Source organism: Zophobas morio, unplaced genomic scaffold (assembly GCF_036711695.1).
Source record: "Zophobas morio isolate AGI-343-1 ecotype UQ-CSIRO unplaced genomic scaffold, CSIRO_AGI_Zmor_V1 ptg000017l, whole genome shotgun sequence".
Taxonomy (NCBI): domain Eukaryota; kingdom Metazoa; phylum Arthropoda; class Insecta; order Coleoptera; family Tenebrionidae; genus Zophobas; species Zophobas morio.
Genome location: NW_026972122.1, coordinates 6785708 through 6809039, shown reverse-complemented (window position 1 = coordinate 6809039; position 23332 = coordinate 6785708). Strand labels below are relative to the sequence as shown.

At 39.0% G+C, this 23332-nt stretch overlaps 1 protein-coding gene across 1 annotated transcript; it reads right to left on the bottom strand.

Moving 5' to 3' along the window:
- Positions 1 to 11368: 11368 nt before the first annotated feature.
- Positions 11369 to 12817, bottom strand: LOC135129890 (DNA-directed RNA polymerase II subunit RPB9-like). Its single transcript, XM_064057161.1, has 2 exons — positions 12448 to 12817; positions 11369 to 11562 (listed from the first exon to the last, which is right to left on the bottom strand). The coding sequence occupies exons 1-2, from the start codon at positions 12815 to 12817 to the stop codon at positions 11369 to 11371; spliced, it is 564 nt and encodes a 187-aa protein (XP_063913231.1).
- Positions 12818 to 23332: the final 10515 nt, after the last annotated feature.

Genomic DNA, 23332 nt, shown 5'->3' with positions numbered 1-23332 from the left:
TTTACACAAATATTCCGTTTTAAATTCAGATTGGTTGCCGATATCCAATAATAAACAACTTTTTCGAATTATCTGCAGGACTTTTTACTTGGACTAACGCGGTGGATGATTCTGAATTAGACGTGCTATTTAACTTAGATTGAGACATGCCGACGGAGTTGTACGAATAATCATCAGGATGATTTTTCGCTTCACTGGGTGTTGAATTTGACATCTGTGAGAATTCGACATTATCCTATGCGTTTTTGAAACAAAGGAACCAGGAAGGGATTTTTTACTGATAGTTTGCCGCTTGATGAAAAGTGTAGGAGTAAACCGCAATATAACTGGAGGATTGGTATGGGTTTTATGAATGCTGATGGGTTCTCCATTTCGTATGTTGTGTAACTTTAGGGACTTTAGATTTTGACAACGTTTTTCGAGATCAGTAGTTGGTAAGTTGATATTTACCTTAAATGAATTGGGGAAAATAGAAGAGAAAGAAAGATGACTCAATGCATTAGCTTTTTCAATGGATAGTTCCGATATTTCATGAATATAACTTTGCACGTCTCTGAGATCCCTTCTTACTCGTGTTCTCCGAAAATACCATTATGCTTGACCATAAGGTCTCGTACATCCGACTGTACCCGCTTTAAATCTTCAAACGTACACCTTAATTCGCCTATTTTTTGATGGCTTCTGAGGCACAATTTGCGAAATTTTCAGGAGTTCTACGGATCTTTTTGGTTTCTTCAGAATAAACGCCTCTAGAATTTTTACACTAAATATGCGTAATACCAGGCTACAAAGGTTTTGGTAAATTTTTTAAAGATATATTATTAATACATTTTGGATATAAAATAAATTTAACTGTGTTTTTCGTGTCAGTTATTTCCTTCATATCACAGATCTTTCCAAAATGACTTCGAGTCAGTCGAAAAGATTTTTGCTAATACTATTCTGAAGTGGAATGTTGCCCAACTGTTTTTTCCTGAATTAGATCTGTCACATGTATACAGGCGATCCAAAAATTTTTTTTCCGCATCAGCAAAATCTGATTCATATCAGGTTTTTCCTCGATAAAACATCATCCAAACCGCAGTCGGAATCAGCACTATGATGCAAAAACTTTTTTCGTTTTTTTCCATTTTTTGTTTTTGCTTAGATGCTATTTTTCCCTACGTAAAAATAATTCTGTACTGCAAACCTTCCAATACAGCTATTGCTACTTAAATTTTTTTTCTAATGAGCTAGCTTTAGAGTTAGTCTATTGCAGCAGCATAACATCCTCCTTCATAAGAACCTTTTAATGAAAAATTGATTCTTTTACCATCAATCATTTTATCAACGAAAGCATTAAATATGTCAGCGGCATTATTGTCGACATCATATAACAAACTAGGCCACAGATTTCCTATGCGATTTATGTATCTCCAAAAAATGTTTAATAAAGTAAAGTGTGATCATCGTCAAAAAATATATTGTTCACTACTTCCGCTTTATCACAAAAATATGATTCACACTTAGAATGATCACTAAAAATGTGACTAACCATTCAAAATATCTTGTTTGAAGTTACTCTTATTTATTTTTTCCTGCCATAATGTTGCTCCCCAGTAGATAGTGCCTATAATTAGTGGGGTAATTAAGACGATTGACAGGTGTCAATGAAGAAAACGATCTTAATGTGTTTTTTGACATGTGTCAATCAAGATACCGATTTTAATGGATTTTTGACATGAGTCAATCAAGCTAATTCTCTTAATGGATTTTGATTTATACTTAAATTTTTAATCGCGAATGTAATTGAATTAATTATACCATTATTAAAATTTAATTAGATCACTGTTAACTTGATATAGAATTTAAATAATTTAAATTTAAATAGATATTTTTATTACCGAACAGCCGGTTTACATAATAATAATAATAATTATATAATTATATACATACAGTTACACACATCACAATTCTACACCACTGTCGCCGTCGTCTTCTTCATCCGATAGTGGATAATATCTCTCTCGACGAAGTGGGTGTAGTTGAATCTAGCGCCCGTGAATCCAAGCTGTCTACCTTGGCAAACGAATCTTCGACTTGTCACAATTTGTACGTTGCACCTAGCGCAATATACCTTCGCCAACGTATGGATGTGGCCTATCCACATTAGTCCTTTATGGTTTTTTGCACAAAACCTTACAATTTTGCCGAAAGTTAAATTTTCTTTGTGAGTAACATTGGGCGCCACTATGCTAATACCTTATCGCAGTAATCACACAGAGAATGTTAAGTCCTCTAAGGTCTTGCAGAGACAATTACCTATGCACTTGATGTAAAGTTAAGACAAGCTTTCTGTCTACACCAATAAAGAAGGCGCCATTATTGCATTACCGCTTTTAAATGTCTGAGACGGACGAGTTTACGTTGGTGACGACTTTTCTCCAAATGATTGCACTAAGCCGATAATGTACGTTGTTCAGTACATTTCAATATTTTTGAAGAAGCGTCGTCACTGAAAAATCGAAAAACAACAACAAAGGCAAAGAATAGCTCAAAGTTAAAATACAACCTGTTGTACAGAGTGGTAAACAAGAAGTGTGGTGCGCTTTCAAAAATGGCCGCTGCCACTTCCACCCCCGTATTTCAGGCATGTCGCTTTTCTTGTGGTGTTTGTTTTCGTTGCCAACCTCTTCTTCCTCAGTCGTCCCCCAGCGTTTTCGGAGCGAAACTTCGCGTAGCGAATGTAAACGCTAACCTAAAGGAAGGACTATCGATTTTTTTTCTTCTGGACACATCCCCCCGTGTGGGTGAGAGGGTTGAGTCTGATGCACCCCTTCCCCTTCGGTGTACCTGGGTGGACCGAACACGAATGTTGCTTAACTGTTTTTTTCTGAGTTGCATCTGTGGATGTTTTATAGTCTTGTGTGAAAAATTCAAAAATTCAAAGTTTGGCTACCAATTGAAAATTGCAACCATGTCTGCGTTTTGATACCGTGGCTTTGATGACATGTGGTACCTCGGATGAAAGTGGAAGAAACGGGGAGTGTTGCGATTCTGCGCCCACTCGAAAGTGCGGAAAATTCCTCCTCGTTCATCCAAGTCACCTCGCTTCCTGAATCAAGCAGAGCCAGGAGTTCCCTACCAAAAATTGAGATGGAAATGTGGGGCAGAAGAGAGCAGCTTCCGAAATCTGGTGAGTGCTCTGAAGGGCGTTGCTGAAGCGTGGAAAAGCTGTGTTCGAAAAAGTGCCCCACAAGGTTTGTGCGCCTCATGATGGAGATCACCGGGTGAAACTTCACACAGAGTGGTGTCGGAATTCCGGCTTTATTGGGGCCTAGGCCTCGGGCGAACCTACCCCAGCCCATACGACGGACCCCAGCCTACCCCCAACCATAGCGTCTCTTCAGTTTGAGGGCTGGTAGTGAGGGCGAACACCTCGGTTTCGGGAACCTAAAATAGATGGTGCATTAGCGATTTCGGGCGAAGTGTACCCTTCGGGGACAAATTTGATTATCGGGAAATTATTTGAGGACTCGGAAATTTTTGCAAGACACGTTTGCCTCACCAACGTGTCCTCCTGGCGTTTTCCGAAGTGTTGGGCGGAGGAAGTGAAAAAGGATTAAATGGTGCCTGAGCAGGCAACGCGGGGACAGGAGCGTTCACGCCTCCGGTGGGGCGAACCCCTGCCAGAGTTCCTGTGTTCTCGACCGGACCCACGTCCAAGGAGGAACTCTTGAGCCCCGGCAAAACACCTTTCCCGCCGTGGGATGGAGTTCCATGAGCTCCAGACGTCGTCTGGTAACACCCTCATGATGTTATCTAGGATGTTGAGCTCGCTGTCTGGTAACATCAGCGACTTCAGGAGCACGTACTTCTTGATGAAGTAGTCCACCATGAGTCCGTCTCGATGGGGGTAAAAGTGTCCTCGCCGGACCTCTTCGGCCACGGCCCTGCGTGTGTGGGCCAATAGAACTCCACGAAGTCATCGCGGAAGTCCTCGTAGGTGCTCCACCTGTCTCGGCTGGCCATCGCCCATGTCCTAGCGTCTTCCTTGAGGCACTTTAGCACCTCTCCCAGCTTGCTGCGAATTCCCGCAGGAACTCCAGCGTCTTTTTCCACGTGCCTGAAAAGGAAGGGCGGGGCAAAGATGCCGCCGCCAATTGTCGTGGGTGGTCCAAAGCGTATAGCCGCCAGTCCCTGTCGTGGGACCTGGATCGGCTCCGCTCTTGGGACCGGTGGCGTCGTTCGTTGGAGCTTCTCTCGCGCCGCTCTTCCGCGTGTTTCCCAGAGCGTGTGAGCCCGCATACGTCAGAAGCACCGTCGGGACACTCCGCAAAACAGTACCCAGTCAAAAACATGTGGTCAAAACATACCTCTCCAAAGATTCGAAGATTTCGTCACGGGTTAGCTCCAAAAGGAACACAAAACCCTCGTCGTAAGAACGATGAGAAGACTGGAACACCCGATGGCTCAAGGGGGCTGCTAGTTTTTCCCGGAATCAACACTGGAAAAGCAAAAAAACAACAGCAAAGGTACAGAATCTAGTTAAAAATACAACCTGTTGATCGAAGCGGTCAAAAGGAAGTGCCGAGCTTTCGCAAGGGATGATGCCACCCTCGTCTTCCGCGCATGTCCCTCTTTTTTGGTGTGGTTTGTTGTCAACCTCTTCTTCTTACCAACCACTTCATGTGCGCGCGGAATTCGTTTGAAATTTAAAAATTCGAATTGGATCCTTAGTCTTTATTTCTATATACACATATGACGATGGATTGAGCGAATTGTGTTTCTCTCACTTCTACTTGAGCTCCTGGTTTCTGCTTCAGCGTGACGCGTCAACCAATCAGTGGTGGCTTCTACAGTCGTATGTTTGGTTGCCTATAGCGCGGGCGACTTCGTCGCCACACATCTATGTCACGTGTAGACAGGCGATCAAAAAATTTTCTTTCCCTATCTCTATCGGCAAAATCATCTTCAATAATTTTTAGATGACTCTGTTAACCCTAGTTAAAAATGTTGACCCCGACACCCCTGAAGCTCGATACAATCAAAGCCCCAAAAGTCCTTTATTATTAGTCGAACAATGTAATAGTGTTCTAAAAGGTAGATTTAGATGCTTGCTGAAACATAGGGTACTGCAATATTCGCCTGAACGGGCATCGAACATTATAAATGCATGTTCTGTGCTATATAATATTTGCATAAATAATAACTTGCCTGATGTACCACCTGAACCTGCTGATAATTATATAGATTACCAGATTTTTAACCAAACTAAATTTAATTGTTAAAAATTATAAATAAACATTTTATTTAAAAATTGCTTCATATAAAAAACCCCAAGTATGTATAAAACAATTATAATATATTACTATTTTAACTGTTTGTTTTTGGTTTTATAATAAGATACAGTCGCATTTACATGTCTCTCATAGAGCGCCAATTTCTGTGTGTAATACCATTTTTTTAATTTGTTTTTTTCTTTCATTTCCTCTACAAGTTGCTCGGCGGCTATAACGCTTTTATCTAGTCTTTTCACCCGAGTTTTTTCTTTAGGAAATGTTTTGAAGTGTCCGTTTTCTTATTAAAGGGGTGTGTTTGAATGTTGATGGCGGGAAACAGTCTTCCGGGTTTTCCGATGTTGACGGTAACCTTACTCGAGAAGCAACCTAAACATAGTTGAAACACGTCTCCGCCATAACACTGCCAACAGACATTACAATGTCGTCGTTGTCATCGTCCGACAAATGTATCTTTGTTTCTTTGGTCTGTGGATGTCCATTAATTGGTACTACTCCAATTAAATTCACAACGGAGTTTGTCCACCATCATCGCCACCAGGTTTTTCTCCGAGATTTGTTTATTTCTCATTTCTTCTTTTTTGCTCTAGAGCATTGATCTTGCCAAGTCTACATGAAATTAAGTTTAGATTAATTTAGATAACCACATAAAAATAGAAAATTTCAATATTGGCATTACATTCTTACTGTAATTGTTGTCGTCGTATTACTAACGGAAATACGGGTTTCATTAAAAGTTTATTTACAATAATACCAACTACAAAGTTAGGACTTAATAATATAGTCACGAGGTTGTGAGCGTCTATCCACGTCGAGCTCTTTGGAAGAGAAGAGAGCGTCTGTACTCGAAGAGGACTCGGAGAAAAAGTGAGGCTGGGGTTCTGAAGATGGTTTCGATAGTTGCTTCGCGACCGGGGGCGATATTGTTGTCTTTGAAAACGGCGCCCTCTGGGATGGCTTCTTGTCGCCAAGCTCTAGCTCGTTGATTAGTTTTCTAATTTGTCTCTCCTGCGAATCCGTAAATTCTGCGATGATCTTGTTTTTGATCGTTTCATACTTGTGTTTTGCGGGAGGGTTGGCTAGGATGTCCGAAACGGTCTGTAGTATGATCCCGTCCAAGGCGCTGACAACCATGTAGTATTTCGATATGTCTGATTTCACGCCGTAAGTATGGAACTGCGCTTCAATCTGGGAGAACCACAATGCAGAAGTCTTCTGCCAGAACGGTGGTACCTTCATGGTGGTCGATTTCACAGCGTCGACCTCGTGGTGTTGATTTTTCGACTCTTCCAAAGCCGCCTTCGTTTCATCTAGCTCCTTCCTTGATGCACGTGGTACTTACGACGAAACGCGACGCGGTATTTACACTGTGTTCTTTTGTAGAGGGTCACTAATTGTTGTTATTCGCTATTTGTGTACAGAAATACGGTCCTACTTTAATAGTATTTTATTTCATCAACATAACAACTTAATAATAATAACGAGTTGGACGCGACTTGGGACACAACCACTTTCGTAGACCGCGCGAATTGAAGAGAGCGAGCGTCGATCTATTTTTCCCGCGTTTCTTGTTCCTCGGGTATCCTCGTTCATCCCGAAGTGAATTCGGCGGCAGTGTAATGTTGGTTGGCTACCCTTTAGGAGCACGATAATTGCATGCCCACAAGGGCAACTAAATGATCTATTGGTATTTCTGTTTGGTTTTTCAACCTTACTTGTTGAAACGTTTGCTACTGTTTTAGTAGCTACTTCTTTTAAAAGGGGCCGCTGATTAGACGGACTTGAATGCGAAGTTTTAGAATACACGAACCGGTGGCAGTGTTTGGTTTCTAAATTACGTAATTCGCTAAGGGCGTTATGATAATCTTTAAAAAATGCTGTAACTTGCACTGTGCTAGAAGGTAGATTGAGCAAAGATTCTAACTATTCTATTTCACAGTGAGCATCGAAAAATTCATCGTATAGAGGTTCAAGCTTACGTAAACAGTTCTCAATTGGTTCTGGGACTTACGTCTGCAGATAAACACATTGCCTTTAAGGCGCTCGATAGTAAAAGGGGACACTCTGGAAACTGTGGGGGACACTCTGGAAACTGTAGGGGACACTCTAGAAACTGTAGGGGACACTTTGGAAACTCTACGAGACATTTTGGCGTAAGATTTCAAAATCACTGCTAGGGAGGTCTATACCCTTTCGTAGTAGCAGGTGGAATAAAAACAAGTAAAAATAAAACCAAGAGTACGAAAGCTAATTAAGTGGTGGTACTTTGTTGAGCCCTGCATCCTCATTGGTTTAGATAAAGAGGGAGGGTGTTTTTAATACCCATTGGTTCAGATAAGAGGAGGCTGTTGTTAATTCCTCAATAAGTACTAATCCCTGCCCGGTGGTAAAACCAGGAGTACCATTTTTCGGATCGTTACTCTAATAACTGAATAAATTATAGTATTAAAAATGAATTTTAGTTCCACGTTTTTTGGACGTTTCATGACCCCTAGACTCGAAGGACCAAATGTGGCGTTGCGCCGCAGGCTAATCGAAGGACCGTTTAGCTGTGTCGCATATACTTTGGTATTTCTGTGTTCTAGACCTTCTCAACTGTATTAGTGCCTGTGATTAGGTCATCTAGGTACAATAATTTATTTCGACTTCACACACGGTCTTGGAGCCGCGATATCTGGGAGACCTCCATTACAGCCAGCTTTTGTAGGACGACTACCAAGGTGCGTGCCAATCTGTCTATACTTGATTCGCACTGGGTCGATAACGGAATCGCGGGTGGTACGGTTGTCTCAGCTATTCTACCCACGGTACCATATGCTTCCGCAACGGAGTCCGCGACTTTGGCTCTCTTGTTCAGTGTGAGGTCCTTGTGTGCGGCCAGCAGCGCTTGCATGTGTGTAGGCAGTCTGATAGTGTCCCAGAATATTTTACGTTTACGGACATGGGACATGTCCTCATCACGGGTTTCAACGGCAGTTATTAGGGCTTTTGTTTGGTCATAAGACCATGAATGCCTACCGTCATCCTGAATTTGTTCAGGAACAAGATCAGTATTGTTCTCTGGCTGATCTATAGTGTCTTCCGACGGAACAACACGTTCTTCTGCCAGATCAACACTGTTTTCTGATTCATCTAGAGGTTGGACATTTAAGGTTTGTACTGGACCTAGAATAATTTTTATGTTTAATATATTTGAGTACAAAAATAAAAAATTAAAATTACCTACAGCAACAGCTTCACTCCGAATAATGGCGTTCTTGACCGAACCCACGTCCATGGAGTAACTCTTGAGCCCTGGCAATACACCTTTCCCGCCGTGGGATGGAGTTCCATGGGCTTCAGACGTCGTCTAGGAACACCCTCATGATGTTATCTAGGATGTCGAGCTCGCTGTCTGGTAACATCAGCAACTTCAAGAGCCCGTACTTCTTGATGAAGTAGTCCACCATGAGTCCGTCTCGATGGGGGTCAAAGTGTCCTCGCCGGAACTCTTCGGCCACGGCCCTGCGTTGGTGTGTGGGCCAATAGAACTCCACGAAGTCATCGCGGAAGTCCTCGTAGGTGCTCCACCTGTCTCGGCTGGCCATCGCCCATGTCCTAGCGTCTTCCTTGAGGCACTTTAGCACCTCTCCCAGCTTGCTGCGAATTCCCGCAGGAACTCCAGCGTCTTTGTCCGCGTGCCTGAAAAGGAAGGGCGGGGCAAAGATGTCGCCACCAATTGTCGTTGGAGGTCCAAAGCGTATAGCCGCCAGCCCCTGTCGTGGTACCTGGATCGGCTCCGCTCTTGGGACCGATGGCGTCGTTCGTTCGGGCTTCTCTCGCGCCGCTCTCCGCGTCTGCCGCGTTCCTGGCTGGGGTTCCTCGAGCGTCCTTCGAAAGAACGCTCCCGTTCCCCGCTAGGGCTTCTTCGGCTTCTATTGGAAGTCGCAGTCGTCACGGTTGTCGCTACTGCGGTCCCGTCTTTCGGCCATTGTTCTTCAGTTGGTCACTTTGCCTTTTCTAAATCAAAACACATGAGTATATATGCAAGATTAAATGCACTCCTCTAACGCAGTATGCAAACATTGTATACTGGTCACGCGGCACCAAATTCTGTGATAACCCAAACTTCCCGCCTTTAAATTGACCTTGAAAAAGTTTGAAAGGCCCGCGAAAAATTCAAAAATTCAAAGTTTGGCCTTGGCAGTGATCGTCTAACAAATGAGATTTTAAATGAAAGATAAAAAAGCGTGATTAATGAAAAAAAACGTACGCGTCGATGAGTCACGAGGTCGCCCGAATCTTCCACGTGTTTTCCAGAGCGTGTGGGCCCTCATACGTCAGAAGCACCGTCGGGACTTGAAAACACGCCGCTAAACAGTACCCAGTCAAAAACATGTGGTCAAAACATACCTCGAACAATGTAATGATGTTCCAAAAGGTAGATTTAGATGTTTGCTGAAACATAGGGTACTATATTATTCTCCCGAACGGGCATCGAAAATTATAAATGTATATGCTGTGCTACATGATATTTGCATAAATAATAACTTCCCTGATGTACCACCTGAAGCTGCTGATAATTATATAGATTACCGCATTTTTAGTCTAGGAGATCTTTGTCAAGGAGAAAGTGATGTTCTTCAGCTGTTAAATCAGGGTAGAAGACAACTAAAAACTAAATTTAATTGTAGAAATCACTTTGCAGTGTAGGCAATTATAAATAGACATTTTATTTGAAAACTGCATCATATAAAAAAACCCTAAATATGTGTAAAACAATTATTATATATTACTATATAATTGTTTGGTTTTGGTTTTATAATAAGATGCAGTCGCATTTACATGTCTATCATATAGCGCCAATTTCTGTGTGTAATACCATTTTTTTTAATTTGTTTTTTTTCTTTCATTTCCTCGACACGCTGCTCGGCGGCTATAACGCTTTTATCTTGTCTTTTCACCGAGTTTTTTTTCGGGAAAAGTCCGTTTTCTTATTAAAGGGGTGTCTTTGAATGTTGATGGCGAGAAGCAGTCTTCCGGTTTTTCCGATGTTGACGGTAACCTTACTCGTGAAACAACCGAAACATAGTTGAAACACGTCTCCTCCGTAACACTACCAACAGACATTACAATGTCGTCGTCATCGTCCGACAAATGTACCTTTGTTTCTGTGGTCTGTGGATGTCCATTGATTGGTACTACTCCAATTAAATTCACAACCATTTCTTCAAACAGAGTTAAAGTTTGTCCACCATCTTCGCCACCAGGTTTTTCTCCGAGATTTGTTAATTTCTCATTTCTTCTTTTTAGCTCTGGAGCATTGATCTTGCCAAGTCTACATGAAATTAATTTTAGATTAATTTAGATAACCACATAAAAATAGAAAATTTCAGTATTGGTATTACATTATTATTGTAATTGTTGTCGTCGTATTACTAACGGAAATACGGGTTTTATTAAAGGTTTATTTACAATAATACCAACTACAAAGTTAGCACTTAATAATATAGTTACGAGGTTGTGAGCGTCTGTACTCGAAAAGGACTCTGAGAAGAGAGAGTTTTCTGATTCTACTTTTCGACCATGGCATTTCCCCTTTGGATTTGCGCCTTGGAACTGCCAATCCGGTGGCTGCATTTTGGGTGTATATCTGGTTACCTACTTCCAGGCGGCCACATTATTATTTTTATTACTTTTATAGGATAGTTACTAATCTTACGCCACGACTTCCAATCTTTTTTCCAGTAGCGTAGCTAACTTCTACTGATCCCCCCCCCCACACAGTTTATAGTAAGCGCCTCCATACACCAAATTTAAAAAGTAATAAGTATAAATATGTACTTACTCGTTTGCACATTTAAGAAATAAATTCGCTCAATATGATTTTGCTCCTCACAAATGTTACCCATTCTTTTAGTTGCCATTCTACTGTAATACATAATTTCTTTGAATGAACATACACTATTTTTTATACTTTTACTCTTTTATAATTTTTTCCCGATGTAGCCAGATACATATTTCATATTTATAACCTTAACCTATTCAAGTTTACTTACAATTAAATTAAAACTTTGGAAGAAAAAAATTTAAAATGGTAAAACATATGATCAACCTGTTGCACTTGGAATTGTTGCTCCAGAATTTGGTACTGAAAGGGGAACTATTGATTCTTGATGCATTATTGCATCGCTACCAGCAGCAGAAATACTTGGCTGTGGAGAACAACAAACAGATTTTTCTACTTTAACGTTCACTTTTTCCTGAGAAATTAACACCATGTCTTCCAACTCTTCCGAAATGACTGTAAACGATTACCACATCTAAAATATGCTCTGCAATATAAAGAAAATAAATGCAGTGCTGGAATGTTTTCTGTTTAGTGTGCAAATTATTGTCTAGAACACAAACATCTTTAATGGGGTGGTTATTCAGATTGGGCAAACATAGTTCGTACAGTCATGAAGAATCTCAGGATCACAAAAAGGCGCTGTTAACCTGGTTATCCCGCAAACAAAACAAAAACGACAGGCATCTTCAGGAAAAAATAAAAAATGACTGCGCTATTTAAAAGAATATTTTCGTCCATGGTTGATGATGATGGACAACTGTTATCGAAACAAGTGGACGCCAAAATGTCATTTCGTGAAAAATTACGACAACGCAGTGTTCAGAAGAAATGATTTTTACAGTTCTTTTGTGGAATAAACACAGAACGTTGGAGGGGGTGGGGGGAGTATTTATCTGTCTAAATTATCACAGATAACCACAACTAATGGGACGATTTGTGATAGTTTTCCAACAAAATTTGTTACAGAAATTACAAAGTAACTGTCGCCACAAAAATCACAGGTTTCGCTGATACGGTCCTGTGGACGGTCTCTGGCGATCGTTCCTGTGTAATTTATGATTTTAGAGTTTTATGGGTTTGGTTCTTTGACTAAAATTTCATTATTATACATTTAAAGTGATCTTACAACAAACAATTAACCGAAATTAGAGAAGTACCCAAACAGTTATTTCGAAACTGACAATGTATGTAAAATGTATTTTACTTATTTGCTTTTCATATTTTTTTGGTCAAGTTCAGGTGAACCAAACTTTGTATAAATATACTAACACATACAAGTAATATTTTATTCTATTGTGTATTAATTTACATTGCAAATAGTATCTCATTCAGTCCAACATTCATGACATTTAGCGCAAACATAGTACAACCTCATTTCACTGTTCGGCTTGTCGGACTGAAAGAACACCGCATCTCGGTGACCACATGCTGGACACGGATGGTAATCAGTTCTTGGCAAAGTGGGATCAGATACTACTTCCGGCACGATATTCTTCAACTCGTCCACTTCTCTAAGTACCCTGTTCACGTAAACGCAATTGCTTTTAGCTTTTTCTTTGTACGCACAGTGCCTGCAGGCGTAGTACAAGGTTTTCGTTGGTTTGTCTTCTTTAGGATACAAGATGTTGTTACACTCCGGGCAAACAGGTGTAGGCACTGGTGGAGGACCATCCTTACGTGAGTCGCGCGAAGGGCCGGGTTTATCCATGATTCCAGAAAAAAAAAATACGTTGAGCACAAATAATTCACGAACAAACAGTGAAAACTCTTGGAGGATTTGGTTTAGGTGGTGTCTGGTTCAACATTCAACGTAAATGAATTTTGCTGGGTTTTGTCTAGGTTTTTGTTTTGTCGGAAAAAGTGTGAAGTTGGATGTTTTATGTGTTCAGACGATATTTCTTTATCGGTAAATACGTCGCCATTTTAATTTAATAGTCAGAATAGTCAAGTTAAAAAATAATTTCAAATCTATAACTGTAAAACATTATTTACAAGTTTGGTGCTATTTGAATTTTTCTTTTTTTTTACACACTCCAGCAAAATTCGAAGCCGTCAACAATTTACTTTTTTCTTTTATCCACTTACTAGCGTGTTTCTTGTTATAGATTATTATCTTATTCTTCATCAGTTCTTTTTAAGAAATTCGTTTTCGGTTAGTTTATACAGGGTGTCCCACGTAACATTTTCTGGCGCAATAACTCAGGTATTTTTGAAGGGATTTTTATAGGTTTAATATAATAGGTAAAGATTCGGCTGATAACAAAAAAACTATTTTATCGTACAAAAAACGAATTTTAACACAGCTTCCTGTTAAAAATTATGCAAAATTGAGTTATAAGTCTAAGCAGCTAAAATAACGTCTGTGTGCGAAAAACTAATTAAATCACTGCAACTACTATATATAGAGAAAGTGTAACTTCGGATTTGTTTTTTTTTTTGTTTTCTATAACAATGTTTTTTTTTTCTAATAATTTTCTTTCTCTAAGAGAATAGCAAGTATCGGCAACAATTGCTTTCAATTTTGTGGAAAACTTTCTTAATAAATGGTTTCGATGTTCCACTTTCTCTTGTCATATGGACGCGATTCAGTAATTTTTTGTATGTCACCATCTCCTACCATTTGGTGTACTCCATGTTGCAGCTATTTCCCCATAATGTTTTGTGTACGTTCCTAATGACATGCAAAGGACATCAATGGCTGAAAAGAATTCCTCCTCCAATTGAAGTATTCCATTGACAGCGGTAGTAGATAGTGCCTAGGATTAGTGGGGTAATAAATCATGTTGACAGGTGACGTTATCTTGAAAGCTGTCAATCAAGATAACGATCTTAATGGATTTTTGACGTGTGCTGTCAATCAAGATAATGATCTTAATGGATTTTGATTACTCATAATTTAATTTTTAATCGCGAACGTAATTAAATTAATTATATCATTATTAAATTTAATTAGATCACTATTAATTTGATAGCGGAATTAAATAATTTAAATTTAAATATATATTTTTAATTGTGTATTGCGGGTTGCATGCATTTGTACATAAAGACGATAATGTTTTAAGATTACGCAACTGAATCAATGATTAAAATACTAATTACACCATCATTAATTCATTCTGAATATAATACGATTTGATGTGGGTTAATATCTGAAGCGTTTTGATAATTCTTTGATCGATTGCATTATTAACTAAAAATTAGATCGTAATGACCATTAGCCCGTGCCAATAGCTCAATAATGATGAAGCACTCTATGCAAGCGACTCATCATCTACAAGCACAGACTTGTTTCTGCATGTATTTTCTTGTTATACCCATTCTCCGAAGTCATTAATCACTAGCCCCACGGCAACATCTCATTATGATGTTTGTCCATTAGCTTTTTGTTATTAAAGACATACCGACGACGCACTTTTTGCAGACGAGTCATCATCTACAAGCACAGACTTGTTTCTGCATGTATTTTCTTGTTGTACTCCCTCTCCGAAGTCGTTAACCACTTTAATTTTTAATCGCGAACGTAATTGAATTAATTATACCATTATTAAAAATTTAATTAGATCACTGTTAACTTGATATAGAATTTAAATAATTTAAATTTAAATAGATATTTTTATTACCGAACAGCCGGTTTACATAATAATAATAATAATAATTATATAATTATATACATACAGTTACACACATCACAATTCTACACCACTGTCGCCGTCGTCTTCTTCATCCGATAGTGGATAATATCTCTCTCTGACGAAGTGGGTGTAGTTGAATCTAGCGCCCGTGAATCCAAGCCGTCTACCTTGGCAAACGAATCTTCGACTCGTCACAATTTGTACATTGCACCTAGCGCAATATACCTTCGCCAACGTATGGATGTGGCCTATCCACATTGGTCCTTTACGGTTTTTTGCACAAGACCGACATATAAATCTTTTGCGAAGATCATTTCTAGACGGGGCCTTCCGCCTAATGGAAAATAATATAATACACAGATCTAGAAAAAAAGAAAAAAACTTATAAGAAATGGGAATAAATTACATTCTTAAAAACTTACTGTTGGCCATATCGTTCTCAGGAATAACACACGGTACTACGAAGCTGAATGAATAGGAGCGTCTGTATTTTCTAAAGTTTAAAGTAAAACTAATTTTTCAGAGGGTTGACAAAGGGAGGGATAGGGTAACGACAGGTACGAGTCTTACAATTTTGCCGAAAGTTACATTTTCTTTGTGACTAACATTGGGCGCCACTATGCTAATACCTTCTCGCAGGTAATCACACAGAAAATGTTAAGTCCTCTAAGGTCTTGAAGAGACAATTACTTATGCGCTTAAAGAAGTAGATGATGTAAAGTTAAGATAAGTTTTCTGTCTATACTAATAAAGAAGGCGCCAATATTGCATTACCCCTTTTAAATGTCTGAGACGTCGGTGAGGACCTTTTTCCAGATGATTTAACTAAGCCGACAATGTACATTGTTCCGTACATTTAAATATTTTTGAAGAAATAACTTTACATAGAAATGTCTCACTACCCAACCACTTAGTCAGATCCCCAAATGATGGCACAGTGACTGTAAGTCCTGTCGCGACTTGCAAAGACGGATATATTTGATGTCATACAATGATAAGACAACCTTTCAGTCTAGAGTAATAGAAAAATAGGCGTCGGAGTGCATTACCGCAAATAGTTTTAAGTATCTGCGATGGACAAGTCGACGTTTATGGCATCTTCATTTTTTCGTCGATTTAAGATGACACAGTCACTCTAAAGGCCTCGCCACATAGGCTGTGCTATGCTATGTTAATGAAAAACATAGAAGTAGACACAATACATTTAAATGAGAGTGTTCACATAGCCATTATGTTATGCTTTATGTACTTTTTACACAGAACTAGCATAGACATTACACAGCTCGAAATAATCCGACATAGCATGAAAGTAGAATGGAATCCTACTTCTGTGTAATGTTTGGTTGTTGGCTCATGCGCGAGAAAATTCAAAATTCTAACCTAAGCCTTCTCAATTTTCTTGTTGTATTTCTGTATTGCACTGCATATTGCACATAATAATAATAAAGTTTAAGTAATTCGATCAGGTTCTCTTCGTGAATTTTTTTATTTAAGATTGTCAGCTACACCAACAAGTTTCAAAATGGACGACCACTTTTACTCACCACTGCTTTTACTAATAACTATTTATAAACACACATCTACTATGCTATGCTACCAATTGCTACTATTCTATGGCATGGCTGTTGTGAACACCATCTGTGACTGTATGTCATGTTCATGCTAAGACAACCTTTCAGTCTAGAGTAATAGAAAATAGGCGCCGGAGTGCATTACCGCAAATAGTTTTAAGTATCTGCGAAGGGCAAGTCGACGTGTGGATGTTTTGATATGGATTTATTCTTTATATACACATATTTACAACAGATAACATTTCAACATCGTAGTCGCGTTGGAACTCAGCGGTGGCGTGTTCTTGCTACTTCTGTGGACGATGGCGGAGAGAGCGAGTTGTACCAGAGAACGTTGTTGTTCGTAAAATTGGCGGTTCGGCTTCTTGTGGGAGAAATGCTGGTTTAACTCTTTCGATGTTGACAGTTGTTGGCTTGCCTCGTACGACAATGGTTAGCGTTTTTCCCCTTTGAGATGTTACTGGGTGTGGTCCGCTGTATGGTTGTTGCAGCGGTCTTCGTACTGCGTCGTCACGTAGAAATACGTGGGTGCATGTATCCAGCTCTGGGTGGACAAATGTGCGTCGCCTGTCATGGTGGGAAGCTGGGACTGGTCACAGTTGTTCCATTTGTAGCTTCAACTTCTCTACGAATGTGAATGGTTCAGCTGAGACATCGTTTGTCGTAAAAAAGAACTCTCCCGGAATACTAAGCTGGGTACCGTACGCCATCTCTGCTGGCGAACATTTCAGGTCGTCCTTAATGGCGGTACGTAGGTCCAGGAGTACAGTTGGAAGTGAGTCAACCCAGTTCTCATTTTCTTGGCACATTATCGCAGCTTTCATTGTCCTGTGCTACCTCTCGATGAGGCCATTACTCTGTGGCCAGTATGGTGTTGTTCGGCAACATTTAATTCCCAACAGGTTCATCAAAGTCGTCGTGATGGCTGCCTCGAACTGCCTTCCTTGGTCTGTCGTTATTCGTCGCGGACATCCAAAACGCGCGATCCATGGGGGCGACATTGCAGGTGTTTTTTTTTTTGTTGGTAAAATATTTGGGTTATTCGAAGTCCATTTGGCTAAAGCGAAACATCCTTGGGAAAGCACGTGCACTAATTGTAGAGCACATCGTCAACGTAAAAATTGTCTTTGATTATTTCGGCAACTTTTGGAAATGTTGCTTCCACTTGATCCGACAATAATCGTAAGACACTTGATCGCGGCATAGGAAGATGACGACATCCCGTATGTAACCGTATTAAGTTCGTAGTTAAAGATTCTTGCCAACCCTTGCGATTGATAAAGTCTAATTTGGATGTTATTAAATAAATGAATAAGATATCTGATGGATTTATTTCGATATCAAAAGATTTCAAAGCTTCAAGATCTGTATTAAAACTATCTAATAACTGTCGCACTGAACTAGAAGAATCTTTAACTACATGAGGTAGATTGAACAAATTGGCCACGTGGTGCTGGACGATTAACCGTTTGTTTTCAAATCTGTCTTTGAGCGATTTCCACGCCACGTCAAAATTTGCCTCAAAGATTGTTAATGAATTTATGGCGTTTGCTGCGTCGCTACACCAAGAATTCTTTTGTAATTGTCGTCGTCGTATTACTAACGGAAACGGGTTTTATTTACAACAATACCAACTACAAAGTGATAATACAGCCCAAGGTTGTAAGTGTATATCCACGTGGAGGTCTTGGAAGAGAAGAGAGCGTCTGCACCCGAAGAGTAGTCGGAGAAGAAGAGGGTTTTTTTGTTCTACATTTCGACCATGGCGTTTCCTCTTCGGGCTTGCGCGTTGTAACTGCCAATCCGGTGGCTGCATTCTGTGTGTATATCTGGTTGCCTACTTCCAGGCGGCCACACTTTAAATGGTGAAATTTCTGTATTTTGGTCATGAACTAACGTCTTAAAGGTAAGTATTATAAAAAGGTAGCCATTCTGTATAAACTTCGCTAAAAGGTCTAATAACGATGTCGAGCAATTGCACCGATGATGACGGTGTGCTTCTAGGTGCATTCGCTTGGGGTGCAGGTGAAGATGTGTCAACGCGTTTTTGCTCAATAGCATTTTCGACATCTCACATAAGTCGTAATACGCGTTTTCGAAATAAAGCTTTATTGTAGCCTGTTCTAAATCCGGGGTGGCGTCATCAAGTTTGTTTGTTTCAAACCACAACTTAAAACGCGATATTTCGTCGTGAATTCAATCTTTTTTTACAAGTAAAATTTGCCACCTGTGGATCCTAAGGCGCAGGATTTGATTCCGAAAATGTTTCGGCATTGTCTTAGCCTTCCGTGCCTGGCATGTGTGGAGTCTCTGGTACAGCTCAGGCAAGGTAATGGTACTTGCCAATGAGATTTAGATAAAATGATGTGCAATTGAAGTTGAATGTGTACTTGACGAGAAGCGATAAAAAAAAGGAAGGGTTGGAACCTACTCACCGCAATAAGGCCTCCTGGCACCTGGGACGGCTGGACTGAATGGACTGATTCGCTGCTCTCCAGACATTCAAAATTGGCAACACCACGTTTTATTGTCGAATTGATTATGCACGGTACTTAATCACACATGTGGAGAAATCCGGCTCGAAGGACCAATGTTGGGTGTATGATTGTTACTCATACATACGTTCCGAAATATGATAGAAAAAATGAAACACAAACATGTGCTCTATTTTCTTGTGGTGTCGATACTTCTGCAGCTATGTACAAAGTGAACAAACTGGAGAAAGATACATATATGCATGGAGGCAGGACCGGACTTGCCCCGCTGTGGGCCATACCAATCATCCAGCTTTCCTAGGATCACCGCGTGATTCAACGTTTTCTTCTTTAATTTTGGTTTCGAATGTTATTAGTTAATTCATTAATTGTTTAATATTAATTAAAATCAATAATAATTATGAGCTTATTTAATATGTTTAATAATTTATTTTGACATTTCATTCAGAAAGAAAGTACGATTATGCTATATTAATGAATTCAAGAATGCATTCATAATATTGTTACAAAAGAAGTCCATACGTCGCCCCGGTACGACGCCTATGGGTCTTCTAGTATGTATGTGTTTATTGTGGTATGTAAGGCGGTGATGACTCATCGGCCAGACCGCGCGACGTTCGCTGACGAAAAGCTTGGAAGCGGAAGTGGCAATGGACAACCCAGAAAACCCTCGAAGCGGCGTTCTCGAACCATCCGTCGGGGACGATTATTATTCAGTCAGTGAATTCATTCAAGTTTTTAAACACCCGTACAACGTAAAGGTACGTGTCCACTGGAGAGTGACTTGGCGAGAATTCGCGAGAGTTACTTTCAAGGGCTTGTCGATTTGAGAGGATATTTTGGCAAATTTTGCTCGCCGATAGATGTCGATCAGACAAAGCTCTCAAAACCCTGTCCACTACACAGTTGCACTTGCGAGGACAATGGACCCTCTTTACTCGAACCGACAAAGAATTTATGATTTTACGAGCCTTTTGTTAATTTATTTTTCACGAAATACGGTAAAATATTGCAGCTGTGAAAACAGGTAGTAAGAGGACATAAATTATTATCTGGACCTAAAATTGTGCTAAGAAATACGCAAATGCACGATGCTATTTCTATTCATGAAAGAGTAATAGTAACATTACGATTTTTTTGTATCAGGTACATATGTAAAAGTATTATGTAAATCATTGAACAAAATAAGGTGTTCTACATAGGTTATGTCACGTACATTTTGGGGTTTTTGGACCTTTCTTTTCTGTATCACAGGTTGTCACATTCATATGATCCCACCCTCTATTATAATGTCATATAATTTTAATGTAGAGTTGATTTTGATTAAATCACCATTGCAATTATTACTCTTATTTAATATTATGTAAAATCTTCTTTCCACATATCTCTTAAAAATGTAAAAAATTGGTCGAAAGTTGTTTCGACAGAACTTCCCTCGCACCGAAAGAACTATGAAACAGTTGAGTTTTTTCTTTACACAATTTTGTGATGACGTCATCAACATTTTTGCAAGGTCACGTATATCAACTTGGATTGGTGCAGTATAATACTAAAAATAACAGTAGATGAATATGAATATGAATGCAGTGATAAATCACAATTAAAAACTCAACATATTTTGCACACTTTGGGGCCAATTCCAAGTTGGTGGCGCAAGTCACTGGTGCAGCGCAACTTTATAATGCTAATTTGGGTATCAAATGCTGGTTGCTAGGCGTGACGGAATAAACAAGCGCAATTTTTCGAATTTTCCATTGAAATTTGCACCATGGAGTTGCGGCACCTCTAGTAGGCAGTGCAAGTTGGCGCAATTTATCTCGAAAAATTGCGCTTGTTTATTCCGTCACCCCTGGCAACCAGCATTTGATACCCAAATTAGCATTATAAAGTTGCGCTGCACCAGTGACTTGCGCCACCAACTTGGAATTGGCTCCTTTGGATAGAATTTATTCTGAAAAATTTTGAGATGACGTCATCAAGTTTTTGTTGGGAATAAACATATATGTTTTGATTAACAATTTACCACGCTTACAATAACCTTAAAACGTCTGGAAGATTTCAAAGTACCTATTCAGTTTTGCAATTCTTGTGTTATTCAGGAAACTAAAATCACGCATTCATTTTTTTTTTGAGTCGTCCTGTATAAGCAAATCTAAAAAATATGAACACAATAATAAATTACAAGTATTATACTGATCATATATATTTTGCACATTTCGGGTGGAAATTATTCGGCAAAATTTTGAACTGACGTTATCAATTTTTTGGAGGGGATAAGCAAATATATTTTGATTAAAAGTTTATTATGCTTATCATAACTTTAAAACAGCTGTAAGAATCAAAATTAAATTGTAAAATGTTGTTTTATGTTTTCTTTTCCAAATAATCTGGAATCGACCCCGTACTTTTGGAGATTATCTGTCTAATAAAAATCGGGACGGCAGACAGACGGACAGACAGACAGACGGAAACTAGAGACTTATTTTTTCGTACTCTAGGGGTCATGAAAGGTCGAGAAAACGTAAAAGTAGAGAATGGGCTGACGGAAATAACGATGTTTGAAAATTGTTAATATTTTAGTTTTGTTTTAATAAACACTCAGCATATTAGAAATTAATTTAATTGATACCATAGCAAAGCACGTACTTTTGTTTAGCTCCCCATAATAGTTATTTATGTATTAAGGGCATAATCAAGGAGATTGTGGCACGAGGGAATGTTTAAAGCCCGACGAAGGAGGGCTTTTAATTTCCCGAGTGCCACAATCGACAATTATGCACGTGGTACATACAACGTTTTATTCTATTTTAGTTTCTAAACTATTTTTAACGAAATATTGAATATTTTCGCAAGACTGTATGAATTGTGCCGATGCGAATTTTCATACATAGCTGGCTATTATTTTGATGTTGTTATGGATACCACGTTGATTATTTGATAATTGGTTTTTCAAAGTGTAAATTAAAGAAGCGGAAAACCTTTATTCAAACGAAAGTTTAGAAGAATTTGAAGTCGGTCAGGTAATGATTTGATAAAATATTATTTTTCCAACTTAAGAAAAACGTTGAATATCGAAACGTGTTTGAATAATTAATTGATTAGTATAAATGAATCAATTGTTGCTTAGCAATTTTTGACAGATTTGTGCTAAAAAGGCCAATTTAAGCCCGCATTTGAGTGGTTATAAATAAGATTATGGTTCTAAAATTGAATAAAATATTATAACACAGATCTTAAAATTAATACGATTTTTTGTGAACCGCTTCATTACAAAAATTTTTTAGAAAATTAGAATTAGGCATTCTATTTAAAAAAGTACGTTGAATATTACGCCTCAAAAACAGAACACTCTGTATAGTTGAAAATAATTTTAGTGTATGCTACGCGATTTCTATAGTCCTTTTTTTCCATATCGTGCAATTAGTTCTGCAGTTTGGTCTTTTGACCATCCAAATTTGGCCATGGCAAAGCTCACCACTCGCGGACAGAACTGTAGGAATTCGAAACGTGTTCGTATTGTGAAAGTACCTCCAGAGAGGCACAGCTTTGGTTTCCAACTAGAGCCCAAGTTCTAGCAAATTTGCTACCCTGTCCACTGCTCGGGTACACTAGCGAGAGAAACGAGCGATTTGTACTCGACCGACAAATAATTTATGATTTTATGAGCTTTTTGTTAATCCTCTTTCAAGAAATTCAACTGAAATGTAAATGCTGGGAAAACAGGTAGCAAAAAGGGTATAGGTATTAGCAATTGTCTCCCGGGTTAGATTGGTAAGAGCGCTTAATACGACCGGCACCTGAAGATTATCATCCCGGCAGGTTATGATTCATCAAAGGACAATTACATGCAATGTTGTAGTGTGTAAAAACATCTATAAAATTATTGTCCCTAATAATTATATTTTCAGGTGAGGCAGGTATCAATTTATAAAAGCACTTGTGGATAAACACCGAAAATAAATGTAAATATTAATTTTTGAATACTCATGCTACTTAACAATACATTTGTAGTACCTAATATGTAAATTATTATTAAAAATTCATTTAAAAACGTTATTTGAATAATAAAAAATGAATTTACTTCGTTGTGCATAGTGTAATCTCGTACTACAACAAAATAATAATAATAATGAAGTATAATCAGAATCACTTATACAAACTATGATGTTTAATTATAAATTAAAAAAGTTAATCTAGTGTAGTAAGCCGTTTCGAACCAAATTTCCGCGCGCCAAACTTTTGGTAAGAAAAGGGATAGAAATGGAAAGAAACAAAAACCACTAAGAGGGAGATGCGCAGAAGGGTGTGTTTGAGCAGGGTGAGTCGCGGCCATATTGACTTCGTCTTTCTTTCGAGTAAGACGTCAAGTTGGTGCTCTCTGCGTTTTCCAAGTGTCTGTGCGTTTTGTTTCCGTTTTCAGCAGTGATTCCTTTCAACGGGATTCCATCCCCCTGACGAACCAACGAACGTAAGATTTCTCTGCTCCATTTCGAACAGAGAGAGGCCTTATTTCGGTGCTGAAAAC